At 39.6% G+C, this 26080-nt stretch overlaps 2 protein-coding genes and 1 pseudogene across 6 annotated transcripts; 2 read left to right on the top strand and 1 right to left on the bottom strand.

Annotated features, from left to right (window-relative positions):
- Positions 1–11119: 11119 nt before the first annotated feature.
- LOC126592596 (protein NRT1/ PTR FAMILY 8.1-like) lies at positions 11120–14383 on the top strand. The gene is made up of 5 exons (XM_050258346.1): positions 11120–11225; positions 11323–11540; positions 11613–12163; positions 12687–12963; positions 13669–14383. The coding sequence occupies exons 1-5, from the start codon at positions 11120–11122 to the stop codon at positions 14221–14223; spliced, it is 1707 nt and encodes a 568-aa protein (XP_050114303.1). The 3' UTR covers positions 14224–14383.
- Positions 14384–20761: 6378 nt separating this feature from the next.
- On the bottom strand, positions 20762–25414 carry LOC126594520 (pentatricopeptide repeat-containing protein At3g09060-like). 5 transcript variants are annotated; one of them, XM_050260874.1, is made up of 4 exons: positions 22936–25414; positions 22770–22858; positions 21616–21774; positions 20762–21442 (listed from the first exon to the last, which is right to left on the bottom strand). In XM_050260874.1, the coding sequence occupies exon 1, from the start codon at positions 25308–25310 to the stop codon at positions 23220–23222; it is 2091 nt and encodes a 696-aa protein (XP_050116831.1). In that variant the 5' UTR covers positions 25311–25414; the 3' UTR covers positions 20762–21442; positions 21616–21774; positions 22770–22858; positions 22936–23219. The 5 variants fall into 5 exon arrangements, with proteins under 5 accessions (XP_050116831.1, XP_050116828.1, XP_050116832.1 ...); XM_050260871.1 differs by lacking the exon at positions 22770–22858 and adding an exon at positions 22336–22460; XM_050260875.1 differs by lacking the exon at positions 22770–22858 and adding an exon at positions 22336–22460 and having other exon boundaries at positions 21656–21774.
- On the top strand, positions 20826–22062 carry LOC126594522 (uncharacterized; annotated as a pseudogene).
- Positions 25415–26080: the final 666 nt, after the last annotated feature.

Genomic DNA, 26080 nt, shown 5'->3' with positions numbered 1-26080 from the left:
GAAAGTCATAGGTTTTAGAATTGTTTTTGAATGCATGCCTACTTTAATGTGTTAATAGTTTGCACATGTGTTCAAATATTCTCATATGTTCTTAGCTAGGACAAATTTTTTTCCTTCAAGTGGTATCAGAGCCTAGGCCTAGTTTATGGTGAATCCTTTTGGGTTTTGTGATTTTTCATGATTTGTGATTTAAATGTTGTAAATGTTACAAGCTTTGTTCTTGCTTTGAATATAAATTTTGCTTGAAAATTTAGCATCTCAAATGTTGTAGATGTATTTTATTTAAGCATGAATATTGGAACTAAAATTTGATGCCATGTATGTTGGGAAATTCGGCCAAATCCAAAGGGTGGTTTTTTGGGTTCATGTTTGTCTTGTTAAAATGGTTTTAAAGTGACTTTTGGAACCCCTAAGTACCCCTAGGATATTAACCCTCTTTTGTGTTGTGAAAATTTGAGTTTTAATGAGTGAAAACATTCATGGAGCTCTTATGAGTTTTCATGTGTGTTCTTCAATGTTCTTGAGTTTCTTACCAAGAACAAAAAGGTTTGGAGATTTGATTCAAAGTGTTTGATGTTTTTAATAAAGTTTTGGTTTATTTTGATGGGTGATGGATTATTGGTGAGAGATGATAAATGCCATTAATGTTTCACAAAACATTTTTCTTACAACCCATCCATATCACCTTTATCCTCACCACTTGAATAAACCACTTGCACTAGATTTTAAAAAAAAAATTGTTTTTCACCAAAATCCTTTTCACACTCCTTTTCACTCTAAAAACCGGCCACCCCTAGTGGGGGTACTTTTGGGGCCTTTTATGCAATTACATAAAGTTTTGATACTTTTGTGTATTTGCACTTTGACCTAAAAGTTTACGTTTTTACGTTAAGGTCCAAAAACTCTAAAGAACAAATTGTTTTGCTCATTTAATGATGTTTTTACATTGTTAAAATTTTGGGTTCTAGTTGTAATTACATGAAGTTGTGGACTCTTGTGTTTTTACAAAGTGACCCCAAAAGTTTTTGTTTATTAAATAATGGCCCAATTGTTGAGGTCATTGTTTTTGGTCCAAATAAGATGAGAACAAAATGGTTTTGTCTCTTTAATGAGAATTGGATTTTCATTTCAATTAGTTCCATTTAAATCAATTCTATGAATCCGAAAACCAATTGTTTAAGTTGCTTTCTTAGTTAATGTGATTGATTAAGAAAAGGGTGATTATGAACCAAAGGCCTCGATAATTGAGCTATGTGATTGGCCGCTTTACATTATGAATGTTTGGGTTAAGTAGTTTAGATTTGAATGTAATTTGATTAATTCAATTTGTTGTAAATGGACATAAGTCCATCTTTTGTGTTGTAAAAGGGCATAAGCCCTTCTCTTTATTTCAAGTATTCCTTTTTGTTTATATGTATGCAAATTGGAATAGTTGGGTCCAACGCCCAATAGGAAATAACGGTTTAATTAGATTAAACGCGTAACTAAAATCAACAACTATCTACCTTAAACCCAAGGTCCAACACAAGGCTCGTGTTGGATCAAATCAAAAGGTTCATAATCATCCTAAGACCTAATATGACTATATAGTCCATATGAGGATGCAATGCATTCGTTAGTAGTTCCATATAGTCTCGCTTGTTTCAACGAAATAGTGGGAGTATTATATACTACTAATTCATATTAACTTGGACCAATGGTTGTGATAGGCCCAAGTTCTTTTAATAAGATTAAAATGTAATTGATGTAGCCCAACACTACTCCCTCAACAAAACGAATATTAAGTTGATAAGCGATAGATGTTTTGAACATCTCTTCGTAGGCCTTCCACCATGGTGGGCTTCAATCGTTTGTGACTCATACACCGTATTCGTCCAATTCTGGGGTATGCAAAGTATGTGCTTACATTCAGGAGAAGCCTATAAACATATGATGAAGTGAAGGTAGGCAACGAGTATGGTCAATATGATATTCTTCTGAGGCCATTCTTGAACCCCTACTTGAACTAGCATGGTGGGAATGACTTAACTAAGTGCAATGGTGCCAACATGATATTCTTCTGAGGCATCATTCTCTAGAGGCCAAACTAGATGGGTAATTACAAAAGTTGTAAATGGCTAAAGCGTTATCCTCTTATCATTATTGTTGCTAGCCAATATGATATTCTTCTGAGGTGGGCTTGGTAATGGTGAGTCTCCCATACCCCGCTAAGAGTTCAACACAACTCTCGAATTCCATTGAGGGATGTGGAATTTGCCAAAAATAGTGGGTGGTACTATTTGATTTAAGACCCAATCAAGTAGTTTTAAAATCAACAATCTAATACGATTTCTGTTATGTTATGTAGTTAATGACATGCCTAAAATAATACCCACCATTATACTTGACAAAAGGGGCCTTAGGGGCCAACATTTCCTTGCTTGGTATCGCCACATTGAGAATGTCTCAAAGGTGAAAGACATATTGTATGTGCTTAAGCAATCCCCTCCTCATGCACCTCCTACGAAACTAGCTTCAAAGGAGGAGTGTCAACGTTATGCTAGACACTATGAGGATGACTTACAAGCCAAATGCTTAATCCTCACTTCACTTAGTGAGAAGCTTATGAAGCTACATAAGCACATGGACACTTCTTGTGCCATGGTTGAAAGTTTACATAAGATGCATGACATTGAGACTAGTAATGTACGATTCTCAAATGTTTGTAGTCTAATGAATGCCAAAATGGCAAAGGGGACATCGGTCCATAAACATGGACAAAAGATGGAAAAGATCTTTCAAGATCTTGAAAGTTTAGGAACTTCCATCGATGGGAAAATGGCCCAAGACTTTTTCCTTGCATCTTTCTCGGATGATTTCACTAAGTTTATTGTAAACTATAAAGTGAATAGATTCGATCATACTTTAACCGAGATGATTGACATGTGCTGTAAGTTTGAAAAAAGGTTTCAAAAGGGACAGTGGGAGTGAGAACGCAATAACAAGGAAAAGGTTGCATAAGAAGAAGGCAATAAAATCCAAAGGAACATGCTTTCATTGTGGAAAGGATGAACGTTGGAAGAAGAAATACAGGGTGCGCATTGCGAGCCTTATGACACGAACTTTTGAAGAGACTATTTCCGTCATAGAGAGTGCTTTTACAGTGAGCTCCAATTCCTGGATATTTGATTCAGGCGCTAGTCAACATATCTGTAATACGATGCAGGGAGCAGGACACTGCGCAATGGGGAGATGGTTGTGCGAGTTGGGAATGGCACTAAAATCTCTGCAAAAGCAATAGGCACCTACATGCTTAAACTACCCTCTGGGGAAGTCCTGGAACTTAAAAATTGTTTATATTTTCCTTCATGTATAAAGAATTTGATTTCTATCTCTAAGCTTTTACGAGATGGGCACTCAGTATTGTTTGACAAAATGAGTTGCACTTTATACTTGAACGGTCGTATTATCTCTCATGGTAATATGATAGAGGGACTTTTTCACCGAGAGACGAATAGTGGGATGCACTGTATTGAAAGCGGGAATACCTCAAAACCCAAAAGGGTTAGAGAAGAAATTAACCATGAAAGGATGTGGCATCTTAAACTTGGACATGTGAACCTTGATAAGATTCGCAAGATGTCGAAAGACGGATATCTCCGCCCATTAGGTAATGACCAGATGGGTACTTGTGAATGTTGCTTGAAAGGGAAGATGACCAAATCTCCATTCACTGGGAAAGGAGAGCGTGCCACTGAAATTCTAGGGTTAATCCACACTGACGTATGTGGACCTATGTCTACTACGTCGAGATGAGGCTTCTCCTACTATATCACATTCACCAACGATCACTCTCGGTTTGGCTATGTGTATCTTATGAAGTACAAGTCAGAATCCTTTGAAAGGTTCAAAGAATTCAAGAATGAAGTTGAGAAGCAAACTGGGAAACAGATAAAGACCCTAAGATCGGATCGAATGGGTGAATATCTGAGTAATGAATTCATAGACTACCTCAAGGAGTGTGGAATAGTATCACAGTGGACTCCACTAGGAACTCCTCAACATAACGGAGTTTCTGAACGGAGAAATCGAACCTTGATGAACATGGTTCGTTCTATGATGAGTTCCGCTGACTTACCAGTTTCGTTCTGGGGATATGCACTACAAACAGGAGCTTATTTGCTAAATATAGTGCCTTCCAAGTCAGTTCCACAAACGCCATATGAGATATGGCATGGCAAAAGCACAAATCTTAATCATATTAGGATTTGGGGTTGTCCGGCTTACGTAAAAAAGCTTGAAGCTGACAAGCTTGATGCAAGATCAGTTAAGTGTTATTTTGTGGGGTATTCCAAACAGACTTTAGGATACGAATTCTATAACCCTGACGACCAGAAAGTCTTTGTCGCCAGAACTGCTATGTTCCTTGAGGACGAATTCGTTCTCAAAGGAAGTAGCAAGAAAACGATAGAATTGAAGGAAATTAATGAGATTAATGATGAACCACAAACAAGCACTCGACAAGTTGACAACCCTGTTCCTGAACCCCTAGCTCCACGTAGATCTGAACGGGTTAGTAAGCCACCTAAGAGGTATGGCTTAGATAATGACTTTGGGGAATTGCACCTTCTAGGTGACAATGACACAAAGGAGAACCCTAGAGACTACACTGAAGCAATGTCCGACATTGATTCAAAGAGATGGCAAGAGGCCATGAAATCCGAGATGGATTTCATGTATCAAAATCAGGTCTGGAGTCTTGTAGACCCTCCAGAAGGTATAGTACCTGTTGGAAACAAATGGGTTTTCAAAAGGAAGATAGGCGTTGATGGGAACGTGGAGACTTATAAGGCTAGACTAGTAGCCAAGGGTTATAGGCAACTAGAAGGGATTGACTATGAAGAAACCTTCTCTCCTGTAGCCATGATTAAGTCCATTCGGATTTTGCTTGCTATAGCTGCGTACCATGATTATGAGATATGGCAAATGGACGTGAAGACGGCCTTTCTGAATGGCTACCTAGAGGATGAGCTTTATATGACTCAACCCGAAGGTTTCGTGTCCAAGTATGAAAAGGCTAAGGTATGCAAGCTTCAAAGGTCCATTTATGGACTTAAGCAAGCCTCCAGGAGCTGGAACATTCGTTTCGATACTGAAATCAAAACGTTTGGTTTTACTCAAAACGAAGACGACAATTGTGTTTATCAAAAAGTCGTTAGGGATGCAGTTATATTCCTAGTGTTATATGTAGATGACATATTACTATTCGGGAATGACACTGCAGTACTTTCTTCTGTAAAAGTGTGGTTGTCCAAAACCTTCCACATGAAAGATTTGGGATATGCATCTTATGTACTTGGGATAAAGCTCTATCGTGATAGATCCAGAAAATTAATTGGATTATCCCAATCTATGTACATAGATAAGGTGCTAAGTAGGTTCCAGATGGAACAATCTAAGAAAGGTCTTCTTCCTGTAAGACATGGAATTCACATTTCTAAGTCCATGGGACCTAAGACTCCTGAAGAGATACGGCAGATGAGTGCAATTCCTTATGCTTCCGCCATAGGAAGTCTCATGTATGCCATGATATGCACAAGGCCTGATATCGCATATGCTGTGAGCATTACTAGTCGATATCAATCTAACCCAGGATCATAACACTTGACAGTTGTCAAGACGGTCCTTAAGTACTTAAGAAGAACTAAGGACATGTTCCTCGTTTATGGAGGAGCAACAGAGTTGCGAGTAGAAACCTGTACAGACGCAGATTTCCAATCTGACGTCGATGATAGAAGTTCCAACTCCGGATATGTATTCACTCTGAATGGTGGGGCTGTTAGCTGGAAAAGCAAGAAACAAAGTGTAATTGCTGATTCCACGACGGAGGCAGAATATGTCGCTGCAGCTGAAGCCGGCAAAGAAACGTTCTGGATGAAGAAGTTCATTACTGAACTTGGAGTGGTTCCAACCATTACATCACCAGTAACTTTGTACTGTGATAATAGTGGGGCGATAGCTCAAGCCAAGGAACCCAGGGCTCATCAAAAGAACAAACATTTTGACAGGCGCTTTAATATCATTAGAAGATATGCTGCCGAAGGGAAAGTCAACATCCTCAAAGTTGCCTCAGTAGATAACGTAGCAGATCCACTGACAAAGCCAATGTCTCAAATCCAACTTGACCGTCATATGGAAAAGATGGGTATTAGATACATGGGGAAGGTGGCTTTGAGTGCAAGTGGGAGATTGTTGGAAGTATGCCCACAAAGCCACTCATTTGATGTAATAGCTTTTGGAATACTTAATGTATTAAACTATTAAATGTTTAATGGAGGGCAAAGCTTATTGTTAATCACTATTTATTGTATCATGTGTTTAAGCAATAAGGGAATCCAAGGAATGTATTTGATCTAAGAGAGAAGTGATTTAAGTATGTTAGATTAACGAGACCTTTCTCTTATGTTCATTCCTAAAACGTTCCTAATCATAGGATTGCCAATTGGGCATTGACAATCTGCTAAGGTTAGTATGTGTTATGTCAACTCAAGCGCGAGTATGACTAGTCTCAAGTCATTTAGTGTTTGACACTAAGACAAACACATAGGTGCTTGAAAGAGTAATCAAGTACACTGAACAACGATCAAAAGAGAGTTCGAACATACATGTCATGTAAGAACTCGTAAGTTGCAATATGCAAAGTAGTCCTTTGACCTGAGGCATCTTAGATGTCTAATGGTTAGGTCCTTGATCTTTGATCATGTCAAAGGCATTCCATTGAGAGTGTCCACGGCATTGTTGGGATCAAGCTATCTAGTCATGTAGGCATATGAATGCACAACAAGGGATCTCTAACCTTCCATGGTAGAAGGAGAATACTCTAAGATATGATTCGAGAGTTTTTGGCCAAAGCATATGAATATGACTTAGGAAGTTTGTTCCAAATCATATTCAATTGAATCATATAGAGAAGTATCACATTGGATAGTAGACATAAAACAAACTATCATTCAAATAATGTGATTAAGAGTATTGTATTAGAGAATGACCGTATTGCGTTGTAGTTGTAACTGGATAGGTTCTCCAACCAATTCTACTTAGCTTGGGTAACCATGACATGCTGCTAGGTGTCACTCATGGTTTGTGGAAGCCCTGAAGCTTAGCAAACACTAATCTTAATCAAAGGGAGAATTGAAATGTAGTTTCAATTCATAATCGATCGTTAAGAGTAACAATCGCCCACTGCCTCGCTAATTGGAACCTAATGGATCGTACACCGAGTAAGGATGAAAGTGAAGAAATATAAATGAAATGGATATGCAATTAAATGGTTTAATTGAAAAATGGTCAAGATTAATTAATTAGTTAATTAATTTTACGAAATGTTCGTATTGGGCTTTTAAGTTGGTTTTGGACTTCGGGGTCCAAAAGTGCTTTGGTCCACAAGGCCCATTATGTTCAAGCTGTATGACAACTAAAACAAAATGGGCAATAAGCCCAATCACTTAAGGGAGGCCAGCCATAGCAAGGGTAGTGGGAAGTTTTGCTTAATTACAAGTTTGTCACTCACTTAAAATGAAGTATAAAATCAATTTTATAGCTTTATTTCTCATTAGGGTTTTCTTGAGGAAAAGAGGTGAAACCTATTCTCTCTTTCTCTCTAAAGAGGCCAGCCACTTAGAGGGGATTTAGCTAGCAATCTTTTCTTCTCTAAGTCATCCATTTCATCTTCACACTTCATCCTTGGTGTGGAGACTTAGAGACATCAAACTTTTGGTGTTTTGGAGATCCTTTCCTCAAATCCTCAAAGGAGCAAATGAGCATCAAAGAGGGAGAAAATCACAAGGAAGATCCAAGGAGCAAGGAGGTGACTTGAAGGCCCTCCACTTGGGTGAATCCCTTGTGTAAACAAGGATGAGCTTCAAGGGTAATGAAACTCTAAATCCTTTCTTCTCTTTAATGTTGTTAAAGAGTATATTGGTTCACCATTCACTAGGCTTTGAAAGTCATGAGTTTTAGAATTGTTTTTTAATGCATGCCTACTTTAATGTGTTAATAGTTTGCACATGTGTTCAAATATTCTCATATGTTCTTAGCTAGGACAAATTTTTTTCCTTCAATATTGTCTTAGGGGTTACTGGGTGGTGGGCCTCTTTTGCTAGAGTAGAAAGCGCTAATTTCGGCTAAATGTGGTGGACTTCCTAAATAATTAAGCATATAGTTTCAATTTGTCCAAAAACTTGCACCGATGTAGAGCCCGCCATAGTTTAAGAGTGGTTCCGCCCTTGGTGGCACCAAGTAACAAATATTGATGATGGTGTTATGAGTCCACCTAGTTCATAATATGCGCAACGTGTGTACTAATTAATGATCAAACAAATATTGCAATTTAGTGAATCAGCAACACTGTGCACATGGTGACATGGATGTCACACAAAATAATTTCTCTTGTTACACCTTCCATTTTAGATTTTTTTTTTTTTCTTTCTTATATATCCATTTAGAAAGTTTGTATACAAAGTAAAGCTGTCGAGGGCATGGCAATGTGGCATGCCTTCTCCAGTCAATTTTATACATGTGATACTTCCACATGACTAGAAACTTTCACATGACTAGAAAATCTTGACCGTCGATCGGATTTCAACTAGAGTAGGACTGTGCTGTAAAAATGGGACTCTTTGTTTTTCATATTTTGGTAAGAAAATGGGGGGATTGATAGCTCCAGTAAAGAGTCCAGGTACAAAGTTAACCTAAAATGACAATAACTTAAGGATAACAAAAACCCATTAATTTCAAGTTCTTATGGTAAACCAGAACAAAATTCCCTTTCTAATGAAACCTCTTTACCCATCTATTATCGTAAAAAAAGCCATCCCAATCACAGTTGTACCGACGCTAGCCATTGATGAAGGCGTGTGCAATACACTGATCAACGGCTATTAAAAGTCAGTATCCCTAATCACCAGTGGCGGATCTACAGAGGGACCTGGGAGGTCCTAGGACCCTTCGGCGACCCTAAATCCCTGTTAGAAAATTTCCGGGGGACCCCTCGAACACAAGGTTTGAGCTGCTGTGCAGGTTGCAGGTTGCAGTTGCAGGTAGCAGTGAAGAAGAAGACGCTGCGGGAAGAAGAAAGAAAATAGGGCTTTTTACCAATTGGTCCAAAACGGCTGTGTTTTGGCCCATTGTTTTAAGTATAAAAAAACAAAAAGGTAGACAAACGTTGTCGTTTGCCATGCATGATGACTCAATATTGCTTTAATTTTAAAGCCCAGCCCCCCTGAGCCCTTCCCCAAAGTTCTCTCTTTCCCTGCTGCTTTTCCCCCAATTCCCTATTATTTGGTTCCCTCTTTCCCCCCATTTCAAAACCCTAAATTTCTAATCTCACCCATGACCCAATCCCATATTATAATTACGTAAGTCCAATATCATACATCCACTTGTTTTAATTCTCCACTCCACCACTATTTGGTTCAAAATTCAATTAAGTTTTTTAGAATTCTAATCTAATCTCAATTAAATTATATTAGATATTGATGGAGATTTTTAGTCTATTATTGATATGATTGTTGATATGTTTTATGTTTGTATACTCATTTTATCATTGGAATTTAGATGGAATTTTTGTTTATTGGTTAATCGGTATATGTTTTGTGTTTTTGCTTAAATATGTAGTTTACAAATAAGAAATATGGAAAGATTTTTCCTTCCAAAGCCAATAGCACCATTTATTTGTTCTGGTAGTTCGAGCTCAAGACAAAATGAGTGTGACGTTGATTTTAATAATCTTGAGAGAGACCCAAGAAAAAGAATTCGAATGAAGGACTATTCTTCTAATATTCAAGATGAGGTTCAAAGAACATATTTGCAAATGGGACCTTGTAGGCCTACAAAGCATGAGTTCCCATACACTTTGCATGCAAAGAAAAAACGACGATTTGTTGTTTTGTGATTTTATAGCTTGTAATGTTGTTTTGCGTATGATTTTGAATGAAATGTATTATATTTAACTTTTTAATGTTATTTTTGTCTATAATTTTTTTGAAATTTATTATTGGGACCCCCCGAGTTTAAAATCCTGAATCCGCCACTGCTAATCACCATTCACCAACCCCATAAAAAATCTACTCTTTTTCGCTGTTTTGAAGGTATGTGATTTGTCTGCACTTTCTTCCCCTCTAGTCATTCATGTCAAAGATGCATATATCTTTAGACTAGAGAATGGTAGGTTTTTCCTCTCAAGCGATCTAAAGAAAGGGGGCAATCGAAATCAAGACCTCGAGTGCAAATGCTCTTTAGCGAAGTGAAAAAACAAGCATCTCAAGTCTCTTTATGATTTCTACTTCTTCAACTTTTTTTGTGTTGCTCTTGCACACAGTTATACTGTATTTTTCTTGGGTTTTCCTTTTCAATGATATTGGATTGTGGAGGTTACCTTTTCATATTGAAAAATCCCTAATTCTAAAAAGATGGAGTTTGACTCTCTAAATGATCACATATTGCTTAGGCTTCACTCAACTTTTGCTTATTTGTGTTCATGGAATTTCGATTAATTAAAATGTGGGTTGTGGATTCTATGATGATTGTAGAGGCTCTAGTAGATAATATTAGATACATTCCCTTCAATTTTATTGAGATGTAAAGAAACCTAATTAGCTAATTTGGGTTTCTGTCTCTACAGTTATCTTTCAATAGGATTTTAGACTCCTTTTTCTTAAGGAAGTAACAAAAACTATAGTCCTGTTACGAGACTGCAACTGTAAGAAGTACTTCTCATGTGTTGTATGATGCCATTTTTATGTGACATGCTGTGTGAACTGTACTTTAATTATCTAACGATGTTCGAAAACATGGATTTATAGATGGTTGGTAAGGTTGGTACCATACGTGTGACCTGTTACATGTCCAAGTGTTTGGTGAAGTTCCTAATTTCATATTTTGAGAATCTAGAATTTAGTTGGCCACAGAATTCCTAAAGAGAATATATATTCCAAGGCAATGCTTTCACCTTCAAAATTTTCATGATTACTCTCTTATCTCAGCCTGTGTGTGATGATGATGGTGATTTTGTAGGTGAGTCTTTGGTTTTAAATACCAAGAAAAAAAGGCCTGGAACTCGAAATATAGCTAATCTGCAAATATGGCGGATGATGATCTTTACACGAACGATGGGACTCTGGACATCCATAAAAACCCGGCTAACAAGAAGAAGACTGGAAACTGGAAGGCATGCCGCTTTATTCTCGGTATGGTTTTATTGGTTATGAATTTGATTTTTGATTTTGATTTGTTCATGGTATTTTATGGCGCCCTCATGTTGATCACTAAATAATCCTGTTGCAGGAAATGAGTGCTGTGAAAGATTGGCATACTATGGAATGAGTACCAATCTAGTGAACTATCTCGAGAAACGTCTCGGCATGGGAAATGTCACTGCAGCAACCAGCGTCTCTAATTGGTCAGGGACGTGCTACGCGACACCATTGATAGGAGCCTTCCTAGCTGATGCATACTTGGGAAGATATTGGACAATTGCCATCTTTTCAATCGTTTATGTTCTTGTAAGTTTGGTCCAAATACAAATTGTGTTCTTCAAGAGGCTATATATTGAAGAATTGTTGTTTTTATTCTAGGGTATGACACTCTTGACCCTCACTGCATCTATCAATGGATTAAAACCGCATTGCGATAGCTCTGGTTGCAACGCAACAGCATCCCAAAGAGCGGCCTGCTTTGTAGCTCTGTACTTGATTGCAGTAGGTACTGGTGGAATCAAGCCATGCGTTTCATCCTTTGGCGCAGATCAATTTGATGAAACTGACGAGACTGAGAGGAAGAAGAAGAGCTCCTTCTTCAACTGGTTTTACATGTCAATCAATGTCGGTGCGCTTATTGCTTCCACAGTTTTGGTCTGGATGCAAATGAATGTGGGATGGAATTGGGGGTTCGGAGTCCCAGCTGTTGCAATGGGGATTGCAGTTGTGTTCTTTTTCTTGGGAAGCAAGTTATATCGTCTTCAGAAACCAGGCGGGAGTCCCCTCACAAGGATTGCTCAGGTGGTTGCTGCATCCATCAGGAAATGCAAAGTGAAAGTTCCTGCTGACAAGTCTCTTCTCTATGAGATTGCAGATGAGGAGTGCAACATCCAAGGAAGCCGGAAGCTTGAGCACACCAACAAATTAGGGTAAGAAGCTAGCACACAGCTAGAATTTCAATGGGCTCATTTTAAGCGATTTTTCTAAAAGCGCGTCAGAAAGTTTTCACAAGAATCTTGAGTGCTTCTCTTCTTGAACAACCACAGTTTTTATAACCTAGCTAGCAGCAACAATTTTAATCTCATGTCCAACATTCTCAAAAATATTGATGGCTATCTAAAAGCGTTCTTAACCGTTTTAAAAGCGTATTCAAATCTCTTGTTTGGGACCTCACCTAGAAAGGCTAAAAGTGCTTTCGGACAACCAAAAGCGCTTCTGATTACGTTTTGTATAAATACTTAACAGTCTTTCTAAGTCATAGAAGTGCTTTCTTGAGAAGCACTTACCCTGTGCTTCTTCATAAAAACACTTTCAAGTTCAAGGACACTTTGATTGTTAATAAACATTTCAATGTATTTTAATTGATGTGTTCTCAACAGTATAAGTAATATTTTCCTTTTTTTTACGTCATGTAAAGAGAATTTTTGTATAATAATATTTTTCAAATTTCAGATTCTTTGACAAGGCAGCCGTGGAGTCAGAGACATACCGTGCCAAGGAATTGCCAAGCCCATGGAGCCTCTGCACAGTGACACAAGTAGAGGAGCTGAAATCCATCATCAGACTCCTCCCCATCTGGGCGTCCGGTATAGTCTTCGCCACCGTCTACGGCCAAATGAGCACAATGTTTGTCCTCCAAGGCAACACCCTAGACCAACACATGGGCCCAAACTTCAAAATCCCATCAGCCTCCCTCTCCCTCTTCGACACTGTCAGCGTCATCTTCTGGCTTCGATATGTTGTGCCTTGGTCCGTTCATTAGTGCGGAAATGAGATTCAGATTACAACCTCACAAAAAATCACACTCAGTTGAACAGAATAAAATACAAGAAATAAAGACACCGAGAAATTTACGAGGTTCGGCAAAAACCTGCCTACGTCCCCGGAGAGATATTGCTTTTCACTATGAGAATAACAGTACAAGTACACATGAGTTAAATCAACATAACTCAATCCCAAATCCCTTGCACACCCTACTCATAGAATTTTTTCAAGAGCCTCACTCTACCCCAAGAGTTCTTTCACTAGAATACTTTTCACTCTAGCTCTCTTGATTTTCTCTCACCCATGCCCATGTTTTCCCATAGGAGAGCCGAATGCTCTGCCCCCCTTTGGATGCTCACTGATGCCTTCTCAGGAGAGAGCCGAATGCTCTCTCTCTCTCCCTAACTCGGCAAGCCTTCTCAATATAAGGCCAAGCCATCATAGTCATCATCATTGTATCTTGCATCATCATTAAAGCAAAAAACAAACATCATTATTATGTCTTTACTCATGATGATGTCCACCAAACTTTTGCTTTTACTTTGCAGCACTTGTCTGCAACTTTCATGCAACCTACACCATGTGATATTTCCATCGAAAGCAAACACAGGTCACTTCATTGTTGTTAACACATGACTCATAATTACTCACAAATGTATGAGCCAAACACAACACGATATACGACAGGCTCATCGTCCCCCTCGCCAGGCACTTCACGGGCCACGAACGAGGCTTCTCGACGCTTCAACGGATGGGAATCGGCCTAGCACTCTCCATATTCTCCATGGTTGTTGCTGGGGTTTTGGAGGTCGTTAGGCTTGCCACTGTAAAAAAATATAATTACTACGACCTGGAGTACATTCCCATGTCGATTTTCTGGCAGGTCCCGCAGTATTTCATCATTGGGTGTGCTGAGGTTTTCACCTTCATTGGGCAGATGGAGTTTTTTTACGACCAGGCTCCTGACGCCATGAGAAGCTTGTGCTCTGCACTGTCACTGACCACTGTTGCACTGGGGAATTACCTCAGCACTCTGCTAGTAACTGTGGTAACTAAAGTTACCACGAAGAATGGGAATCTTGGGTGGATTCCGGATAACCTTAACAGGGGACACCTGGACTATTTTTATTGGCTGTTGGCTATTCTGAGCGTTATTAATTTCTTGGTGTACCTCTGGATTGCTAAGTGGTACACTTACAAGAAGGTGACTGGTTGTGCTCAATGATATGCAGGGTGGTGGAGTGGCACTTGTTAATCTTCTGGCTGTCTGCCATTTTAGTTTTTTTTATTTGATTTTAATGTTGGTGTTGGAAAATATTTGTTGGAGGATTTGTGTGTTGATTTCAAGATTTGATTTAATGTGTGTTTGTGAATTTTTCATAGCATTTTGTTGACTTTATGTCAATTAATCATTCGTATGTTCATGGTTGAACTATGCATTTTTATTCATCACCTATTCACTTATTTAAGTTGAGGGAGAGGAAGTAAAAAAGAAGAAAGATATTTTAGCTAAAATGGTCATTGAGATTGGAATAATTCCTTACTTTGGTCGTTGAGATTTGAAATCGATAGAGAGTGGTCCCTGAATTCTACAATCAATTATTTTGGTCCTTCAGTGAACAACCCTGTTAAATAAAGACTAAAATGACAAAAATGCCCTCAGTTTTTGTCAATTTAGGGTATTTTTATCATTTTATTCTTATTTAACGAAGATTTTTCTTAGAATAACCAAAATTATTGACAGTGGATAAACTCAGGGACCAGTTCTATCGACTTTAAATCTCAAGGACCAAAATGAGAAGTTATTTCAATCTCATGGACCATTTTAGCTAGGAGGCCAAAAGAAAATGATAGGTCGAATGCTACATTTTTTTGTGTCATGCTTGCTTACTTCGGACGAAAAAAAAGTCATGAATCAAGAAAGTAGAAAACAAAAGGTATAAGAATGAGATCAACAACTCCGTATAAGCAAGCTAATTCCTAATTTCCAGGCATTGTATTGTCGATTGTAATATGTGTGAACTACATTTTTTTTTATTCCGTATAAATAAGTTTATCTTACATTGCTGGTCCCAAGCCCGGGTAAAGGAGGAGGGAGAGGGCGTCAGGTAGTCGACAGCCAGCACTCCACAGTTACGTCGAATCCTTATGAAAATGAATCCAGAACGAAATCGCGCTAAAACTAGGGCGTCACCCGTAAGTGGCGCGCTGTGTGGGCCGAGCACAGTGATAAGTGAGCAAGGGTCGTTGTATCTCCATCGGCACCCGGATGCAATGTTAAATGAGCAAGGGGGCCATAGAAACTTCTTTTCGAACGACTCCACTCAAAGAGCATATGCTCCTATCAACTTTACACAGGACACACAAAAGAAGTACTTTGATTCTATTGGACAGAGAAGGGTGAAGAAGCTAGGACAAAAGGGTAGAGTTCAAGAGAGTAGAATGCGTTTAGGAACGTGGAATATAGGAACCTTAACGGAAAAATCTATGGAAGTAGTGGAAGTTATGGTGAGGAGAATGATAAATATTATGTGCCTACAAGAAACTAAGTGGGTTGGTCTTAAGGCAAAGGATCTAGAAAACTCAGGGTTTAAACTTTGGTATTCAGGCACAAATAGAACGAGAAACGGTGTTGGCATCATCGTGGACAAGACCTTGACACAAGATGTTGTAGATGTCAAGAGGGTAGGAGATAGAATCATGGCAATCAAGATTGTAATAAGACAAGAACTCATCAATGTGATTAGTGCGTACGCACCTCAAGTAGGATTGGATACGAGTTCGAATGAGAAATTTTGGGAAGACCTTGGAGACTTGGTGCAAGGAATTGACCAGACGGAGAAGTTATTTATAGGAGGAGATTTAAATGGACACGTGGGCAGGGAAACAGGCAACTATGGAGGTTTTCATGGTGGCCATGGTTTTGGGGAGAGAAACGAGGATGGGGAAGCTATCTTGGATTTTGCAATGGCATATGATCTATTCTCCAACACCTTCTTTAAGAAGAGAGAAGAACATGTGATCACCTACAAGAGTGGGTCGTCAAAAACACAAATAGATTTTCTTCTAATAAGGAAAGAGGATCATATAACTTATAAGGATTGCAAAGTTATACCGGGAGAGAGCTTGGCTAATCAACATCGCTTGTTGGTGATGGATATACATATCAAAAGAGTGAGAAAAAAGAAGAAGACTTGGAAGTGCCCAAGGACTAGATGGTGGAATCTAAAAGGAGAAAAACAAGCCATTTTCAAAGAGAAAGTAATCACCCAGTGTGTGTGGGATAGAGAGGGGGAAGCTAGCCAAAGGTGGGATTCCATGGCTAGTTGTATCCGAAAAGTAGCAAAAGAGGTATTAGGAGAGTCCAAGGGCTTTGCTCCACACCAAAAGGAATCTTGGTGGTGGAATGAGGAGGTACAAACAAAAGTGAAGGCTAAGAAGGAATGTTGTAAAGCCTTATACAAGGACAAGACCGATGAAAATGGTGAAAGGTATAGAAGAACGAAGCAAGAGGCGAAGAAAGCTGTGAGAGAAGCTAAGTTAGCGGCTTATGACGATATGTATAAGCGACTAGATACCAAAGAAGGAGAGTTGGATATGTATAAACTAGCTAAAGCAAGGGAAAATAAGACAATGGACCTAAACCAAGTGAGGTGCATCAAGGATGAGGATGGAAAGGTTCTTGCTACAGAGAACGCGGTCAAAGACAGATGGAGAGGTTATTTTCATAATTTTTTCAATGAATGACATGAAAGGAGTACTTCTTTAGGGGAGTTGAGTAACTCAGAAGCGTGTAGAAACTACTCATTTTATCATCGAATCAGGAAGGAAGAAGTGGTTGTAACTTTGAAGAAGATGAAGCATAGAAAAACAGTGGGCTCAGACGATATACCGATCGAAGTGTGCAAAGTCTTGGGAGAGACAGGTATAGCATGGTTCACTGACCTTTTCAATAGGATTTTGAAAACGAAGAAGATGCCTAATGAGTGGCGAAATAGCACTTTGGTGCCTATCTACAAGAATAAGGGTGACGTACAAAATTGCATGAACTATAGGGGTATTAAGCTAATGAGTCATACAATGAAGCTCTGGGGGAGAGTCATTGAGCATAGATTGAGGCAAGAGACATGGATTTCGGACAACCAATTCGGGTTCATGCCAGGGCACTCAACCATGGAGGTAATCTATCTCTTACGAAGATTGATGGAAAGATATAGAGATGAGAAAAATGATTTACACATGGTCTTTATAGATTTGGAAAAAGCGTATGATAGGGTCCCAAGAGACATTCTTTGGAGGATTTTAGAGAAGAAAGGAGTACGAGTAGCATATATCCAAGCTATAAAGGATATGTATGAAGGAGCAAAGACTGCCGTAAGAACTTATGAAGGACAAACCGAAAGCTTCCCCATAACTGTAGGATTACACCAAGGCTCATCCTTAAGTCCTTACCTTTTTGCGTTGGTAATGGATGAGTTAACAGGACATATTCAAGATGATATTCCTTGGTGTATGCTTTTCGCAGACAATATAGTGTTGATAGATGAAACTCAGGATGGGTAAATGCGAAGCTTAACCTTTGGAGAGAAGTGTGGAATCTAAAGGTCTTCGTCTAAGCCGATCAAAGACAGAATATATGGAGTGCAAGTTCAGTGCAAATGGAGGCCAAAATGAGTTAGGGGTGAGGATCGGAGATCGGGAAATACCAAAGAGCGATCGTTTTCGCTACTTAGGATCTATCTTGCAAAAGAACGGATAATTAGATGGAGATCTCAACCATAGAATACAAGCTGGATGGATGAAATGAAAGAGTGCATCTGGCGTGTTGTGTGACCGCCGTATGCCACTGAAGCTCAAGGGAAAATTTTATAGGACGGCAATAAGGTCGGCGATACTGTATGGCACAGAATGTTGGGCGGTGAAGCATCAACACGTACACAAAAGGAGCAGGACCACTGCTGGATAATTGGAAAGTCCCTGTGTGTCAACCTCTGTGCTCTGTGGCAAGGTAGACTAGCAAACATGGCCTACCTTTACTCACATTCGAGAAAACACTCCCAACAAGATTACTTGCTCCAAAATCGAAGAGGCACCGTCCTTCGAATCTCGAGAGCCAGACTCCCAACATGATTACTTTCTCAAAAATTGAAGAGACACCGCTCTCCAAATCTTGAGAGACAGATTCCCAACAGGATTGCTCTCTCAAAAATCGAAGAGGCACCATTCTCCGAATCTCGAGAGCCAGATCCCCGACAGGATTGCTTGTTCGAAAACCGAAGAGGCACCGCTTTCTCAACTTCAAGAGCCAGATCTCCTTGGATAAAGCTTGTCTGTAATCTTCACATGCAACATCAGCTTTCCAGATACCACATACCACATACCACTTTTTCAAAGTGCTCTGACACACATGAAGCTGGCAACTCCCACTACCGTGCTATGACCAAGCAGGGTAAAGGAATAGCATTACTACTTGTTGTTAGGGAGACTCCTATATATGTCGACCTTCATCCTCAACGGACAAGCAGACCTGCAAAAATGCTCAACCCTTCCTCATATCTGAGAGGGCACTCCTAATGAAGCCTCTCGAAATACTCAGCTTTCTTTCCCCCCGATAATACCTCTGCAAACAAGCTATACCAGAGCAATAATATCTCATATCATCAGGCTTAAAAGCAAGAGTATCTCATATCATGCTTTTTCCCTGTCTTTTCCTTTGGCCTTGTTCTTACCTGCAAGACAAGGAAAAAGAGAGCAATCAGTCAGCACTTGGAATCAAGCTTCCAGTCAGGAACTGACTGCCTGGAACCCCTTATTTGATTACTTACCTGGCATTGCTCTCGAGTACTCATCTTCAACATCTTATGCTTCCAGAGAAGATATCACACCTGCCTGAGGAACCGATAGGGAAAGTGAGAACGATACAAGGAAGCATGTGGAGACAAGCGTAACAGAACACGTGCCGATACATCCACTACTTTGTCAACAGCAAAAGTATCCCATATCAGCAGGGTCGAATGTACTCTAGATTTGATGGACTTGTTTTGACCCTCAAATTCTTCAGTCGGCCTTATACTCTAGAGGAAACCAGAAAACCCTCCAGCCCAATTCAAGAATAAGCATGTGGAAAGTTACTTCTTCAAAAGCAAAAGTATCTCATATCATCTATTCTCATTTTCTTCTCTTTATCCTTCATGCTGCCTGCAAGATAGGGAGAATGAGAACAATCAGCCGGAACTCGAAATCAAACTTCTGATCTGGGACTGATTGCTTGGAGCTCTGATTGCTTACCTTGTCTGTCACCTCTTTCAGCAAATCCCCTAGCTCGGCGACTTGGGGAACTCCTACTACATGGTTTGTATCGCGCTTGACCAAGCCTGAAACTATAAGTAAGCTTCAAGTGAAATTGATACATTACCTTGTGCATCTCCACCAATTAAAGATACCACTTCTGGATGGAGGAAGAGTACTTCCAGAGAAGATGCCACATCTACCTATGAGACAGATAAGGCAAGTGAAGACGATACCACACTTCGGTACTTAGAAGTTTCGTGATTACGAGATCATTCTCCCACAATATTTCCTAATGTCATTTGTACTCACTAAAGGAGAGCTTGAACCTATGTACTTGTGTAAACCCTTCACAATTAATGAGAACTCATCTACTCCGTGGACGTAGCCAATCTGGGTGAACCACGTACATCTTATGTTTGCTTTCCTGTCTCTATCCATTTACATACTTATCCACACTAATGACCAGAGCAATAACTTAATACTTTCTGTTGTACCAAAGTCCTCACTGATTTTGTGCATCAACAATCCTTAAGTCCTTACCCTTTTGTGTTGGTAATGGATGAGTTAACAGGACTTATTCAAGATGATATTCCTTGGTGTATGCTTCTCGCAAATGATATAGTGTTGATAGATGAAACTCAGGAGGGGTAAATGCGAAGCTTAACCTTTGGAGAGAAGTGTTGGAATCTAAAGGTCTTCGCCTAAGCCGATCAAAGACAGAATATATGGAGTGCAAGTTCAGTGCAAATGGAAGCCAAAATGAGTTAGGGGCGAGGATCGGAGATCAGGTAATACCAAAGAGCGACCGTGTTCGCTAGCTATGATCTATCTTGCAAAAAAAACGAAAAATTAGATGGAGATCTCAACCATAGAATACAAGCTGGATGGATGAAGTGGAAGAGTGCATCCGGCGTGTTGTGTGACCGTCGTAGGCCACTGAAGCTCAAGGGAAAATTTTATAGGATGGCAATAAGGCCGGCGATGCTGTATAGCACAGAATGTTGGGCAGTGAAGCATCAACACATACACAAAATGGGTTTGGACATGTGCAAAGAAGGCCTACTGACGCTCCGGTTCGAAAATGTGACTACGGGATAGAGGTTCAAGGCCGAAGGGGTAGAGGAAGATACCCTAGGAAAAGACTTAGAGTACTTGGATCTAACGAAGGACATGACACAAAACTGAGCGCAATGGCGTTCTAGGATTCATATAGCCGACTCCACTTAGTGGGAAAAGGCTTTGTTGTTGTTGTTGTTGTTGTATAAACACATGAGGGGTCAAGAATACTAAAGAATCATAATACCTCTGTGTGAGTAAACACAGGAAAGTCACAAATGAAAATAATTCTAATACCCTTGTGTTAGTAAACATACAAAATTTAGTCGTTATAATGATTCAACTACTCATTCCAGGTAAGTAAGCAAGTCATCAGTTGTCAATTATTGGTACAAAAATAGAACGAGAGGGAACAATTAGGTGATAAATCGCACTCTTTTAACAAGAACTTTTTAGTCTAAGAAACACTTTTGTAGAGCAATGGATAATACAACGCCAGATGAGAGGCTAAAAAGCACTCTCAACAGTTTTAACTGTCGATGTACAAATCTCTCTCTCTCTCTTTCCCCTTTATCCAAACTTAAAGCCAGCACTGAAAACGGATAAGATGATTGGCCTCAAGCTCATTCAAACCTCCTTCACCCCCACCAAACATGCCAGTTTACACACAGGACGATTGTCCAACGCCAAGAATTCCGTCTTGCGATTCAGCAAGTCCAATGATTCTGATTCGGAGTCAGATGCTTCCCCTCCTGAAGGTGACACTCGCAAGCAAGAGTTGCTGGTGAGGATAGCAATGCTTCAAGCTCAGAAGGTCCGTCTTGCCGATTACTTTGGATGAAAGGTCAGAGTATCTTACCAAATTTGGAGAGGAGGCAAACGCCGAGTTTGACAAGATTTAGAGAAGATGCTCTCAAAGACCTGGATGAAGCCAGCGACAGGGTCTGTTTTTAAGTTCCTGCTCCATGCACCGCATTAAAGATAAAAAACACGACTTGCTATACACTTCTGTTGGATAACTTGGATTAAATTCTTAATCGTTTGTGATTAGCAGATATTGGAGAATATAAACAGCCGCATGCAGGCCTTTGAGGAATCTGCAGGAGTGAACATAGAGGAGATGGAGAAAAACGAAAACGAGTTAGAAGCATTCGAAGGTCAGATTGAAAAAGAGCGAAACGAAGGGTTATTTTTTAAGAATTTGACCCAGGGCAAGCCAAAAAAAAAAAGTAGATGCTACCGAGGAAATAAATAAAATCAAGGAGCTTACCAAAAAAAGTGCAGGATCCGAAACCAGGACGAACATTTACCTTGCACTAATTGGTCTGCTACTCGTACAACTTGCCGACTCTTTCATCACTTCAACACCTGATTGGAGAAAAGTTGCATTTCTCGGGGCAATTTTTGTGGGTTTGGTTTCTCAGGTCATCTATGAGCAGAAAATGTTATCAGAAACAGAAAGTACAGAAGAGGGGAAGACACAGGAAGAAAGAAGGTGATGCCCTGCGTTGCCCTACCCTTAGAAGTAAAAATATTATGCTGTAAAATTTTCGGCCTCAACTATTTTACTAAACATAGCTTAGGTCTACATAGATATAACATGTTTTTTCCTGATCAACTCAATTTTAAAAATTTTAGCCATAACTCTTTTACGTTATCCAATTAAAAATGCAGACTATCTCGAAAATATGAGAAAATCTAATAGACATTTCTAGAATTTAACTGCCCAAAAAGACGAATGGAAATGATGCACTACTGCTCCGCTACACAATTATAGCATGATCAATAAACCCAAGTAAATCTTACAACTTGGGTTTGATACATCAAGCCTTTAATTTTGCATCATCAAAAGGTGATCTTGGTGATACTACTGTAATCACCAAAAACTATGTAACCGAGTTACATATATGATGCTTTATGAATCCACTAGTGTATATATGACCTTCTAAATGTTCTATGCCCACTAGTGTACAACAAAATGCATGTTGACCTGAAAGCAGTAGCTGCAGAAATTGAATCTGGTGAGGAAGGTTAATGATACAAATCTCGCGAAAGCCACACATGTGCCAAATAGTGACTTTAAAGACGCATCCAACCTGCATCAGGAGCTCTGCACTATTACAAATATAGCATGATTAATAACCCCAAGTAAATCTCACACCTTGGGTTTGATACATCAAGCCACTTTGCTTTTGCATCATCAAAAGGTGATCTTGGTGATATTACTGCAATCACCAAAACCTATGGCACTTAGTTACCATATATGATACTTCATGAGCTTTTAATTATTATAATTCATGCTAAGACAGGCCTCAAGACTTTAAATTTATAAGTAATGTCTTCGACATTCTATATGTTCTAAATAAAACCCACTATGTGCAATACAACCCAGAATTGATAACTGAATGGCAATTGATATTAAACCTGGTAAGCAAGATTTTGGATCTGAATTCTAGAAACTCATTCTTCTGCCAACTAATCTTTTCCAGGATTCAATAAAATTGGCATTTAACCTGCATTAGGCAGATTTTGCACTGAGAATGCAACACACCCAACAAATAAATGTAGGCAAAAGACAGATCATTCATACCTTATATCACTTTTAGAAGAAAAGCATGTTCTTCATGAAGAATAATATTGCTGTACAGATTCCTCATCAGTAGTATCCCAAGCACCTACCGACTAGCCCAGCGACATATTTCCACAGACCTTTTCTCGTGACACATGGAGTTTTAAAGTATCTCAGTGCTAACAAAATATGACAAGAGAACAAAAGGAAACTATGGAGGTCACATCATGTGATCCCAGATGAAACGATGCATGTGATGACATCAAAGAAAAGCAACTGGAGATAAAACTTGCTTCCACGCTAATTTATACCCAAGAGGAGTTTGAAGTGGTCCCATTGTTTAGCACTGCCCTAACAAGTATGTACCACGTAATGGAAGTTGGAAGAATTCCAAGACGTAAAGCCTTTTCTAAAAACCTAATGGCATCTGATATTCTACTGCATGAACAAAACCCTTTGAGAGTAACATTATAGGTGATGATATCTGGTTGTAGTCCGTCTTTTAGAAGGCGGGCCCAAATTTCTGATGCCTTTTCACAGTCTGTAATTTTGTAAAAACCCTCCATTAGGGTGTTGTAGGTTACAAGATTTGGAACGCAGTCCCAACGCCCCATCTGAAAATAAAGCTGCAAAGCATCTTCAGCCTTGCCTGCAGAGCAAAGACCATGAATTATAATGTTATGCATAGTTACATCAGGCTCGAAGCCCTTGTCAAGGGCTTGATGCCACACGTTGAGGGCCATGTCAATCTTTTTGCCTTGACAAAGACCATCCATTAACAAGCTATATGTGATCACATCCGGCTTCCATCCTTTTTCCAGCATTTCCCTCACAAACACATATGCATCACTAAATCTTTCTGCTTTGCATAAACCATTTATGAGAGTATTGTAGGAGATAACATTTGGAGAGCAAAACTTGGTGCACATTCCTCTAAAAAACAAAATGGCATCTTCAAGTTTGGAAGCTTGGATATACCCGTATATCAATGCATTGCAAACATGAGAATTCGGTTCATAGCCACACTTATCCATCTTACCTACTAGCCTGGCTGCTTCATCTAGTATCCCTTCCTTGCATAACCCATTAATCATTGACGAATACGCAAAGGCATCCAGATCAGCTCCTGTGTTTTCTGCCACTTTTAAAATCTGCAAAGCTTTGTTTAAATACCCATTTTTACACAGTCCATGGATCAATACTCCATAGGTTGTGGCATCTGCAACACAAGCCTTATCACGCATTAGTCCCCAGACAGAAATTGCTTCATCAACCTTCTCGTTTTCAAACAACCCTCTAATCAATGTGTTATAACTCACAACATTACAACAACCACACTTCTCCATCATGTCCCACAGCCCAAAGCACTCTTTAGTCTTCCCTGCTAGACAGAACCCATTGAGCATTGCATTATAGACAACCACATCCGGAACGACCCCTTTATCAACCATCTCTTTATAAACTCTCTCAGCCCCATCCACATTCCCTGCTTTGCACAACCCATGAATCAAAGAACTACAAGTATACAAGTCAGGCCCTCGATCATTTGTCTTCATCCTATTCCATATCTCTAAACTCTCATTGAACTTCCCACATTTACACAAACCATTGATCATAACGTTATAAGTAACAATATTAGGATAAACCTCTGAGTCCTTCACCAACCTCTCCCAAATCTCATTGGCACTCACACTGTCGCCTTTCTGGAAAAACCCATCAATCAAAATATTATAACACATCACATCAGGACCAACCCCTCTCTCAAGCATTTCATCAAACACCTCCAATGCATCCCTCAAGTTCCCACCTTTCGCAAGCCCGTTGATCAAAGTCCCATAACTAAACACATCAGGCTCTAAACCCTTTTCCCACATCCAATTCAGCAACCCTTTAGCCTTCTCAAACTGCTTCTTCTTGCACGAAATCTTGATCAGAACATTAAAAGTTTGCAAATTTGGCTCCAAACCCACCGTTTCGAAATAAGCAAAAAATTTCTCAGCTCGGTCCCATTGGTTCGACTCAATGAACGCATTCAGCAGCGAATTGTACGACCTTACGCCGGGCGCACACCCAAAAATCTCTTCCATTTGCTGAAACACGGCCAACGCTTTATCGGGCATGGAGTTTTTCGTATACGCTTTGATCACCGTCAATGCCACGTCCTCGGGGCACTTGCATTTCTGGGTCCGAATCAGCTCGACCACCCGCTCGACGTGAACGACGAGCTTCGGGTCCACGAGCCGACGAAGAATGTGGTGGAAGACGTCGGGGGAGTGGTTGTAGTTCGGGTGGCAGGTCGCTGAGTCGAGCAGGGCGAGTGCGGAATGAGGTTTCTTCTCGGCTTTGAGGAGCTTCAGGACTCGCTTCGGCGAGAGAGACTTGGGGAAGTCGACCATGGCAGTGGCAGAGTTGCAAATTTGTGTGGTTGCTGTGTCTCATTGTTACGGCATGTTATGGGGGTGCTTTCGTTCCGCCCATAAATTTTCGGGCGGCTGGAAGTCTGAAATGGATGAGAAGCGGGAGAGAAAACAATCAAGTAAACGGATTTGATGGGTCAGGTAATGGGCCCAGGGCACAAATACCGAGTGGCCCAATTTTGTGGATCTACATTTTTGGGTTAATACTTTTTGGGCTGAACCTTGGAGACTTTACCGCCAATAATTATTTTGAACTCACGATTTCCTCTAATATAGTAGAGAGCAGAGATTGCGTATGATTATACCAAATAATCATTTTCTACTCGAATATGTAGGTCTGTTCTTTCACGTCGCCATAAATTTGTTTATGTTTGCTTACTTGGAAATGAGGAAAGTGATTAATTGGTGAATTCAATATACAGAAGAGAGTGGATGATTATGAATTCAACTAGCGTCCATCATTCAATCTAATTTCTAATTGTTTAGATATTGGATGACGAATTGTAACGTAGGACATATGAGAGGTCGAGAAGTAGAATATATCTTATACCATTTCGGGTAAATAAACATATCATGTATTAGGCCCCTTACAGCCCAATTTAAAAAATTACTTTGAAGACTTAGAAAAAATTTGTGTTAAATCTATCCCTAAAAGGTTTAGGGAACTTTAATGAAAAACACCCGGTACTATTCACTTTAACGAAAAACCACATTTTTACATTAAAAAGTCAATCATGTTACTATTCACT

Source organism: Malus sylvestris, chromosome 12 (genome assembly GCF_916048215.2).
Source record: "Malus sylvestris chromosome 12, drMalSylv7.2, whole genome shotgun sequence".
NCBI lineage: Eukaryota > Viridiplantae > Streptophyta > Magnoliopsida > Rosales > Rosaceae > Malus > Malus sylvestris.
Note: the sequence above shows the minus strand (reverse complement) of the source record. Positions and strands in the feature narration are given on the sequence as shown.